At 50.4% G+C, this 11170-nt stretch overlaps 1 protein-coding gene across 1 annotated transcript; it reads right to left on the bottom strand.

The window, feature by feature from the left end:
* Window positions 1-460: 460 nt before the first annotated feature.
* On the bottom strand, window positions 461-4642 carry LOC123137669 (mechanosensitive ion channel protein 6). Its single transcript, XM_044557494.1, has 5 exons — window positions 2516-4642; window positions 2060-2183; window positions 1665-1958; window positions 1246-1448; window positions 461-1034 (listed from the first exon to the last, which is right to left on the bottom strand). The coding sequence occupies exons 1-5, from the start codon at window positions 4429-4431 to the stop codon at window positions 752-754; spliced, it is 2820 nt and encodes a 939-aa protein (XP_044413429.1). The 5' UTR covers window positions 4432-4642; the 3' UTR covers window positions 461-751.
* Window positions 4643-11170: the final 6528 nt, after the last annotated feature.

Here is an 11170-nt window from a genome sequence, read left to right as displayed (position 1 = left end):
CAAAAGAACTCTTCGTTCGTGAGGATTTCATTGAGTTCAGCTAGCAGAGAGGCCCTACGACAACAAAGCTCAGCATCAACGAGCCCCTCCTCTTGTAGCCTCTCAATGCTCTCAAGCTCCAGTTTGAAACCCACATCCACATTTCTCCCCTGCTCGAACACCACCAGACCAGTCGCTCTTACAACACTGGCATCGGCAGCCACCATGGCTCGCACGATTACGACTCCAACTAAGAATCAGGCGGCGGTGCTTCGTGGGCACCACCATTGCATAAGATGCTTCAGAAGACAACCCCTCAACGCCCACGAATGCGACTTCACTCACAGCAGCGCGATTGCTCGCACCGTTCGCCATGAGCAGTCAGCGTCAGAATTGCCGGGTCAAGAGGCGAAACGGCGTCGTGTTTCCGCTCGACACTGGCCTACCGTGCGTGGAGGAGACGGCTGAAGCCGTCGTCTCGTTCCATCACCAGAAGATATTCAGAGCTGGGCCAAGCAGCGTGCTTTCAACAAAAGTTTCAGCGGCGACGGCAGGCCGCTTTCAACATTTCCAATGGCCACTATCTGTATTGCCTATCATCAAGTGCACGAAAGCTTGTTATACTACAGAACACACTCATCACATCAGACACACTAACAGCTTTTTTTTTTGAGGGGGAGGCAAACTAACAGCTAATGGCTATCCGCTATAGTTGCTGCTGCCAGGCTCCTGCAGGTAACTGCTGTATCTTCTAGCCCTCGCGTTCGCCGCTTCAGGCATAGTTCCATGTCGTCGGCATCCTTGTGGACTGAAGAGGGGGCACGTTCCGCACGTTCACGTCCAGCGGCAACATCCGATACTCGATGTCGAGGTCCTTGAGCACTCTGATCATCTCCTGGAGCACGAGTTCCCTCCTCACGAACCTCATCCCCATGTCCTGGAAGTTGAGTGTGTGCCGGAGCCATATGGATACCTTTAGCTTGTTGGTGTCATCCACATCTCGGAGGACAACCATCGCACCGGGGTACCAATGCTCCTTCTTACCGTCAATGTAACTGTGGCCACAAGTAAAAAAAACAGCTATTAGTTTGATGTGGTAATATCAGCAGCAAATGGCACCACAAACTTCATATGCGTATGTTCCCACACTGACCATACATGCCTGCCAACTGAATTTGACGAGTAGCAGAGGAAAGCTCCCAACGTTATGTTTATTTACACCTACTGTCAACAGGAAACTGAGATAACAGAAGCACCGATACGCACCGTAGTATTCTTTCCTTCATGAGAGCCAGTTTTTCCACCGGCGTGGCAACATGGATAGAGAAGTCAATTCCTTCTCCCATATCAGGACTTCTGTAGAAATTAAAAATCGGCTTGGTGGCCAGCACACTGTTCGGATAATAGATCTTCAGGTTATCATAACGTAGGAAGACTGTTGTCATGATATTCATTTCCTCCACAACAACCTGAAATTCAAGCGCTTAAAACGTCAGTCAGCGAATGCAAGGTATTATCCTACTCCCTGTGTCCCAAAATTCTTGTCTTAAATTTGTCTAAATACGGATGTATCAAGTCACGTTTTAATATTAGATACATCCGTATCTAGACAAATCTAAGACAAGAATTTTGGGACGGATGGAGTATTAAACAAACAAGGAGCACCGAGAAGCTATTTCCATTACCTGAACTTCTTCAATCTCACAGCGGTCACCGACATCGAAAGGATGCATCACGAATAAGAAAATTATTGCCTCAAAAATTGTCTTCATAGTATTCCCGAACACAAAAACTGCCACAAGAAGCTGTGAACTGATGAAGACAAAGAAATGTGTTGTGGCTATGCCCAGAATAAGAAGCCAGAGAGCAGACACTATGAGGCCAACAACAACATTGCACATCTGGTTGAGCTTGTTAACTGCAGTTTTTGTGTCATTAAGTGTTAGGGCAAGAGCTTTGCGCTCTCTAAATGCATTCACCTACAGAAGAAACCATATGAATATGTTAGAAAAGTTATCTTGTCGGCAGAAATCAATGATAACTCCATGCAACTTAGATAGTAGGGTAATAAGATCATTACCACCCAGTTCTTCAGAGACCTCTTGCTGACCCTGCAGTGCTCCTGTGCTCCTTCAAAAAGATGCATAGCTTTGATGGCTTCCTCCTGCCTCATGAAGCGCATCAAGTCTGCCAAGTATATGTACCTGCATTATTCATACATTTATGGCCAAGAATCTGAATAAGTAAATTGCCACTATTCTTAGAACTACAGCATTTGAAATATTGAAGTGAGGGCAGAGGGCAAGTATTCTTGTAAAGTTCTGCAATATGTCCACTTTTGTGATTACAGCGAACACAACAGTGCACTCTGAGTCCAACAATTAGCATGCTGTTTACGAAAATAACAGAAATATTATATTACAGTTTTTTTTTTTTGAGAAAAATCCTACATGAAAGATGTTGTTGTCTATCTAAAATAATGCAACTTGCAAACTAAAATATACGGATGCGTATCTAAGACAAAAGAAATGCTTACTTGGATCCAGGCTTTGCCACATTATGAAAGATCTTCTTGGCGGCCAGCTGCGCCTCATATTCACTGCGAATCTGTGTCGCTGACTCATCCCCCTCTCCCGTTGCCTGCTGAATCTGCTCATCCATTGTGGTGAGCGTCCCAAAACGAACAATCTTCATCAGCCTCTTCATGTTCCATGCCGAGACGTTTTTCTGATTGAGCCTATGGAGCTTGTCAATGGTGATCCCTTCATCAATCTCACGCTGTTTCTTCTCCTTTGACAGCTGCCTGCTTGATTGGTCTCCCTTGGAGATTAAACCCGAGATCCGGATGCTTTTTTGGCCCGAAAGGTTCTTGGCTGGCAAGGCGGCACGCAGCTCTTTCGGGATGGTTGCGCCTGCCCGTTGCAGCTCACGCACCTCAGCAAGCACGTAGTCTTCGTCAACTAGCGGCGGCCCAGAGAGTGTCTCGATGACATACTGGTTGAACAATGCCTCTTGGATCCGATCAAAGTATGTGGAGACATGGAAGGACGAGGCCAGCACCTTGAGCAGCAGCGTCTTCACGAGGCGGATGAGCGTGGCGACGAGGAAGCAGAACAGCACCTTTGTCACGTAGGGCAGCACCGCCGTGTTTGTCTGGACGTTCTCGTCGAACAAGAAGTGCCATGACGCGAGAACCAGGCCGAGCCAGAGCGCGTTCTGCACGGCGCCGCGCACGCCGTACACGAAGTAGAGCACGCGCTTCCGCAGCACGAAGTTGCGTTCCACGAAGAACACCACGATCCGGATGACCCAGCCGGAGACGAGGCGGCCGCAGATGAGCACGAACACGAGGAGCTCCCACTTCCAGAGGTGCAGCTCCCAGACCTTCTTCCGGGACAAGGGCTTTATCGTGAGGCTGCACACCAATGCCCCGATGATGAGCACCAGGCCGACCCACTGCAGTATGGTGAGGGCGTCCAGCTTCCCACGCTTGAAGTCGTCAGGGATGTCGTCGTCTATGAACGGATCGTCCTCCTCCTCCTCCATGGGGCCCGACTTGCCGATGGCCCCCGACTTGCGCCCTGAAGGAGACTGGCCGGATTTTCCGGTCATACGTCCCGAAGGAAACTGGCCGGACTTAGGAGGTCGGGCAGAGGACTTGCGCTCCTCGTCGACGGCAGGGGGCGCCATGGGTGACTGCGGTGGCGGGTCCATGAGCCGGGAGCGCGTCTTGGCTCGCATTAGCGGGCCCTTCCCCGCTGGAGTGGAAGTGGAGGTGTTGCGTATTCCGTCATCGCCGGCGCGCCTACGGCCGCCGCCGGTATCGGAGTCGGATGAAGACGACGAGGACGACTGGCGGTTCTTGAAGGAGACACGCGGCGTCTCCCGTTCTCGGGAGTTGGACAAGGACGGGTGTGACGACCTCCCGATGTCGTCCATCTCCAGGTCGAGGTCGAGCGACAGCTCGGCCCCGGCCGCCTTCTGCTTCCGGAGGAAGTTCCCGATGAGGCGCGTGGGCGGGTCCTCGGCGACCTCCACCGGGGCGCTCGCCTGCTTCGGCGAGAAGGAAGGGGACGATGCCTGCGGTGACGTGGGCGGCTGCGCCGGCCGGTTCTTGAAGCTGAAGTCCTCGACGCGGGGCGCGGGGCCTCCCCCTTTCCCGCCGCCCTCGTTCTTCCAGAAGTCGTAGCTCCCGTCGTCCCAGCCCTTGGACGGCGAGCTGGCGGCGGTGAGCAACGTCCTGCTCGGCGCCGGCTTGGCGTCGGAGTTGGAACCGGCATTCCCCGCCGCCCCGCCGACGGGAACGGAGAAGGGCGCGGGGCCGTTCCCGTTGCCGTCGATCTTGAGCACGACCTCCCGCCGGTCGCCGAGGCCGGGCTGCTCGTCCGACCCCGACAGCGACTTGGCCGAGCCGTAGGACCTCAGGCTGCTCTTCCGCTGCACCTGGTCCATCGCCGCCGACCAACACGCACCACAGACGCCCCCAGACGCACACGAGCGGCCCGCTCCCTCCCACCTTTCACCGTTTCCGCGATAACCCGGCGAAAATCAATCGCCCGAGCGTTGCAAGTCTAGGGCCCCGGGATGAGGAGAGGGTTCGGGAACAACGTGGAGCGGCACAAAGCTGACAACACTTGGCGAAACTTTTCGCCGCTCTGCCTTGGCCCTCGTGCCGGTCCGCGATACTTGTAGGCAGCGGCCGGCGCCTGTCATGAGACAGCGCACACCGCATCACGCCGAGCACCGGTACGTGGCGCGGTGTTGGTTTGGGAAGAGATTAAACAAACTGATTTACTGCCGCTAATCGAAGATTTGGGTGCGCAGGGGAGGCCTCGACTGTCACGTCCGGGATTTGCGGCGCGGAAGTGGGAGCGCGTCAGCAATTTTTGGTAGTGAATTAACTTGTCGAGTGTCGACCATGGTGAAAGAGACGAGAAGAAAAGATCGTGTACTCCTGTATACTCTACCACAGTCCACAGTACGGTATTTTAGGTGTAAAGCAAGGCGTGACGCGACAATGTACGGCAGTACACCGTATCCACGCAGGAGAAAAATGTACGGTACTACACCGTACACGCCCAATGTGAACCGGAGCGGGTGTTGCCATCGCTGCGATCGGTCTCACTCGTGCCAATCTCCGGTCATGCCGGCCATGTTTAAGGATCGATCTCGTTCCCGTGGACAAAGATTGGCACCATCGATACAAAGAAAGCATCGTACAGGCATGCTTAGCATCTGACCTCTGCTTTCGGCTCCGTCACCGGTCGTATCTCCTCCGGAGGCCCAAGCGCGGCACGCCACCAGTAATCCACTACGTTACCGTCCTAATCTCGTGATTTGGACGAATGATGATCATGGAGATGATGGAATGACACAGTGGCGGACGGTACAGGAGGTCGGCTTGACGTCCGTCGGCCTCGGACGAGAGGAGAGGACCCATCCCGCTTCTCTGTCTGGTCGGAGGAGGTTTGGAGAACCGAAACGTAAATTCTTCACGTGGGTGCCACCGTTGGTTGCATAACGAGATCGATCTTGACGTGTCATGGTTTGGCCATTAGCGGGGTAGATTCAAAGGGGCCATGGCATGGCCCCATGGATGGAGTGCCAATCAATCATGATGCCACACCAATAATCGGTAGCGCCCCCACCCACAGTAGGCATTTCCTCAAAAGAAAAAGGGTTAATTATCCTTTTGCCCTCAGTGGTGTCCATGTGCTCAGTTTTGCCCTCAGATGCAAATTGTCCTCAATTTTGCCCCTAGTCCGTGCACAGCAACTACGACGAGGCCAAACGGCCATATTTGAGTCCATTCCGTCCGCCGGCGTTAGTAGTTGTGGGTCCGGAGCTTACACGTGGGACCGCGTGGACGTGGGTCCGGAGCTGACATGTAGGCCCCTGCAACTAAATCCCCAAATCATTCTAGCTCACACCCATCCGCCCGGCCGGCTGTCGTGCGCCGCCGCCGCCGCCACCTGCGCCGCGGCCAACACCTGCCCCGCCACCAGCTGCACGCCCTGCTCCGCCGCTACCTCCCCGCGCCTACGCTCCACGGCTCATTGTGACGCCCACCACCTTCCTGCGACGCCACGGGTGGGGCGCCCGCCACCTGCTCGACCCGCGGCGCGGCCTCCTTCCGTGCGCCCGGCCGGAGCGCTCAAAGGTGAGGGGCTGCTGGAGCTATTTGAACTAGGAGGAAGAACCCTAGGGCGAAATGGAGAGCAGCGGCGACCCCGGAGTATTTGGCGAGGCAGGCATCGGGCCGGAGATCCGCCGCGTCCATGACTGGGTTCCCGAGGGGTAAGTCTCGCCTCTTGTTTAGATTGAGCTTAGTTGTGCATTTGAACACTCGATTCGAGTAGGTTTGCCCAATTAGTGTGCTGATTGCGTCTCTGTTTTTCGCCGGTTAGGATGGAGTTGCGGTTTGCTTTCATGGTGCACATTAGAAGGGACCGGTACATGTTCGATGCAAAGGATAAGAAGAAATACCAAGGAGGTTTTGATTATCGGTTGCCAATGGCTAGTAATTGGAGTTTCAGACAATTTGGGGAGGTAATTTGTAGCCAATATCCTTGGGGTTTGCTTGATGAAGTGGTTTACAAATACTATGATGGGGGAAAGAATTGGGTGACAGTTAGTAATGATGAAGAGCTAGCTACCATGTTTGTTAGGCATAAAGAGAAAGATAATTTCCATGTGAGGCTGCAAGTTGATGTGCTTGAGCAGGCATTTGGACCTAGGATGGCGGGTGCAACATCTCGGGGAGAATCAAGTCGTCGTAATGGCATCTCTAGCCATAACAGTTCAGTTGGTGCACGGCGACGTGGTGGCTCGACAAGTGTGGGCAACAGCAGTAGGGTCCCCCTTGAAGTGGAGCCTGATGGCTACAATTCTGGGGTTGATGAAGAGAAGTTATATTCTGATGTTATTCAGAATTTACGACGGGCACCTAGGGCTGAAAACCAAGATGAGGCTCACAATGCAGTCCGTGTGGATGATGACGCGATGGGTGAGGACGAAGACCTTGCAGCTGTTCAATGGGACCCTTTGAACCCTCAAATGGAAGAAGGTACAATTTTTGCATCCATGAATGAGTGTAGAAATGCACTTGTGACATACTGCATCAAGGTAGAACGTACTTTCAAAGTTGACAAGAGCGATCAAGTACGTTACAGAGTGCACTGTCCGACTGAGGGTTGTCCATGGAGGCTGCTTGCAGCTAAAATGCGGAATAGCACTAATGTTCAGGTCAAAGTGAATCCTTTTAAGCACACATGTCAGGAATCAACCCTTAGGAAGGATACAATCAGTAGAGCCAAGTCAAGATGGGTGGCAGAAGAAGTAAAAAAGTGGGTGAAAGAAAACCAGCAAGTGGGTCCAAAGGAATTGCAGAAGAACATCAAAGATAAGTTCAAGATAGATTTACCATACATGAGGTTGTTCAATGGTAAACAACATGCTATGGATTCTATTTATGGTAACTGGCAGGAAAGTTTTCAATTGTTGTATTCATTCAAAGGTGAAGTGGAGAGGACAAGCCCAGGTAGTATTGTAGATATTGATCACCACACCGTGGAGTACACATTCAGGGGAGTGACAAAGACTAAGGAATGTTTTAGAAGGGTTTTTGTCTGCTTTGAGGCTTGTCGTCGGGGTTTTTTGGCAGGCTGCAGGCCTTATTTGGCTATTGATGCCACTTTTCTCACAGGAAGGTTTAAAGGACAGTTAGTAGCAGCTTGTGCAGTTGATGCACATAGTTTTGTATTTCCAGTTGCCTATGGTGTGCTAGAGACAGAGTCTGAGGAGAGCTGGACTTGGTTTTTGCATAATCTCCGCCGGGCTATTGCACATCCCAATGGGTTGGTCATTCATACAGATGCCTGCAAAGGTTTAGAAGTGGCCGTGGACAATGTGTTTCCTGGAGTAGAGCATAGGGAATGCATGCGTCACCTTGCTGCAAATTTCATGAAGAAATTCAAAGGAAAGGTGTATACCGACAATTTATGCCCAGCATCTTTGACATGCAGTGTGAAGAAGCACAACTACCACTTGAGGCAGTTATACATGAATCCCAAAGTGAAAGAATACTTGAAAACACACCACTCCAAGTTATGGGCCAGAAGCCAATTCAGTGAAGTGAGCAAAGTTGACTATGTGCACAATAATCTAGCAGAGTCTTTCAACTCAACGATCCGGAAACTAAAGGGTCATTATGTGGTGGATTTGCTTGACAGAATAAGGATAGAATACATGCAGAAATTTCATTATCGTGCAGGAATAGCCGAGGCAAAATTCATGGGCCACATTATCATCCCTGCCGTGATGAATGAACTGAAGCAGAAGACAACAGGCTTGGAAATGAACATGACGCTTTGCTCGGGTACCACAGCAGAGATATCATATTTGGATAAAGAGAAGAGGGAATGGAGATATCCAGTGGATTTAGAAGCTAGAACTTGCAGTTGTAGGCAATGGCAGATAACTGGGTTGCCATGCATTCATGCCTTGTTTTTCATCACTTCTCTCCCAGGTCCAGCAGGGAACATACAGCAGTATGTGCATGATTACTACTCTGTTGCAAGGTTCAAAGCCACATATGCTTATGCCTTGCCTGCTATGGAGGGAAAACAACAATGGGATATGGTGGACCCTGGATTCAAGCTTTGCGCTCCAGTTCTAAAGAGAGCAGCAGATAGACCAAGGAAGAGTCGAATAAGACCTCGCAGCGAAGGAGCTGGGCTTGGAGCGAGGAAGCGTAAGTGCACAAGATGTGATGGGTCTGGTCATTTCGGTAAGTATTGTGATAACACAGTAGATCCAGCATTCGGAGAGAGTTTCGATGAAGGCTTCGATGAAAATGTTGGTCAGCAGCCGGTTGCCTCAACAGATGATGAAAATGTTGGTCAACAGCCGGTTGCCTCAACAGATGATGAAAATGATGGTCAACAGCCGGATTCAACTGAGGCTCCAAATGGTAATCCAAGTGAGGCTCTAAATGGTGATCATGGTTATCCAAGTGAGGCTCCAAATGATGATCCAAGTGAGGCTCCAAATGGTGACCAACCTTCTGTTGTTGTGAGTTCTGCTAGGTATGTAAATCTTGCAAGGGTCAAATACTACTGTACATCTATCACTTGACACGATCTCATTACCGTTTATGTTTGGACCCTTTATGTTTTGCACAACTCTATGGTAGGTTTGAAGAAGACGCGCAAGGTACCGACAACCAAGAGAAGAAGAGAAGAAACAATGAGCACAAGGTGCACGAGGAGCAAAGTGATGACAAGAAGCTCAAGGAACAGACAGAAGCCCCAACGCTATCTATGAACAATTATGAAACATTATGAATAAGGAATGATGTTGTATTATGAAACATTTATCACTTGACATGTTGTATTTCTGTTGGATGATGTTGGACCTATGTTAGAAGTATGTTTGACATGATGTTTAAATATCTGTTGGATGATGTTTGAATGAGCACATGGTTTTTCCTTTTTTTGATTTTTTTGAATTTTGTTTTGCTCATTTAAATTCTGGTCAAACCTAACTTTGACCAAGATTTAAGCAAGTCTAAAACATCAAAATGAAAAACTAAGCCTGGATACTTCTTAGTCAATCCAAAATGAAGTTGTGGTGAGGTTTTTGAAATTTTCATGAAAAATGTGCTAAAAAGAGGGGTCCAAAGGTAGGGTAAACGGCCTCATTTCTAAGCAAGGTTTTTTTCGACCTTATCTAAATCAGTCAAATAACTTTCCTACACATATATTCTATATGTACAGACTATGTGCGCTGGTTTTTCCATTTTTTGATTTTTTTTAAATTTGTTTTGCTCATTTGAATTCTGGTCAAACTTAACTTTGACCAAGATTTAAACAAGTGTAAAACATCAAAATGAAAAACTAAGCCTGGATCCTTCTTAGTCACTCCAAAATGAAGCTGTGGTGAGTTTTTTGAAATTTTCATGTTCATTTCCCCAAAACACTTCTCTTCACTTCATACAAGAGAGTTTGAGATACTCGAGATATCATACAATATACATGAACTTATCATTTAAATGTATGTAAAGCTTGTTTATCAACTTAAATCGTTAGTATACGACATAAGAAGACTATGTGCGCAGGTTTTTCATTTTTCTGATTTTTATTTAAGTTATTATGCTCATTTGAAATCTGGTCAAACATAGCTTTGACTGCTCCAAACCCCTCCCAAACCCCGCTAACCCTAGCGCTGAATAAGGACCGTTCATCTAACCCTAGCGGTGATCAAGGGCCGTCGATCTAACCCTTCTAGAAGGAATCTGCGGGGAGGAGGGGGGCGATCCGCGAGATGCAATCTGATTGGCTGGGAGATTGTTTTTTTTAACAAATATCGGGCGCGCTGGATGGACCGTTGGGCCGTCTCGTTGTCTGGGCCTGAGACTGCAGTAAATAGCCCGTCTCAGCCTTTCCAGGCCTTGCATGCATGGAGGCGGCTACGTGGGTTTGCGCATGCGCGGGAGGCGGCGACGTGCATGCATGCGAGTGAGGCGAGCGAGGCGCGCTAGGTGAGCTAGGCTAGCGAGGTGAGCTAGGTGGTTCAGGGCAGTGGTTCAGGGCAGCGGTTCACATGCACTGCCCGGTCAAAGATGCATCGTTTTCGTGCAAAAATTTAAGTGTGCAAAATGTAACGGATACACACACGCGTCCGGATTCACACACGCACCGTTCTCATACTTTCTCTCTTCCTCTCCCACCCACAGGCCTATAAATGGTGTGCCTCTCTTCCTCTCCCACCCACAAGCCAGATCCGATCCTCTCCAACTTCAAACACCCAAGCGACCGAGCCCTCCCCAAGCGAGACCAAGTGAAGAAGATGCAGTTCAACGGGCCGACCTTCAGCCGTTCGCCTGTGGTGCCGGAGCTGCGCTACCCACCGGGCGTGCTCGTGGAGAGGGAGCTCCGTGTGTGGGCTATTTCAAGGTGGAGGGGTTCCGTCGAACTCACCCGCGCCTTCCTCAGAGCCGGCTATGCCCACCTCCCACGGGGCTCGCCGAGGATGTTCACCCTCAACGAGGTTCGTGACCGCGGCGGCATCCTCCTACTGCTCACGGTCACCTTCACCAACCCATTTGACGCGCGCGAGCTCCTCGGCCAAGTCTTTTGGTGCGGCTGCGAGGCCATCTTCTTCACCGTCTACAACATCTACACCAACTACG

The sequence above is a fragment of the Triticum aestivum genome, chromosome 6B (genome assembly GCF_018294505.1).
Source record: "Triticum aestivum cultivar Chinese Spring chromosome 6B, IWGSC CS RefSeq v2.1, whole genome shotgun sequence".
Classification (NCBI taxonomy): Eukaryota; Viridiplantae; Streptophyta; class Magnoliopsida; order Poales; family Poaceae; genus Triticum; species Triticum aestivum.
This window is presented reverse-complemented; position numbering and strand designations above follow the sequence as displayed.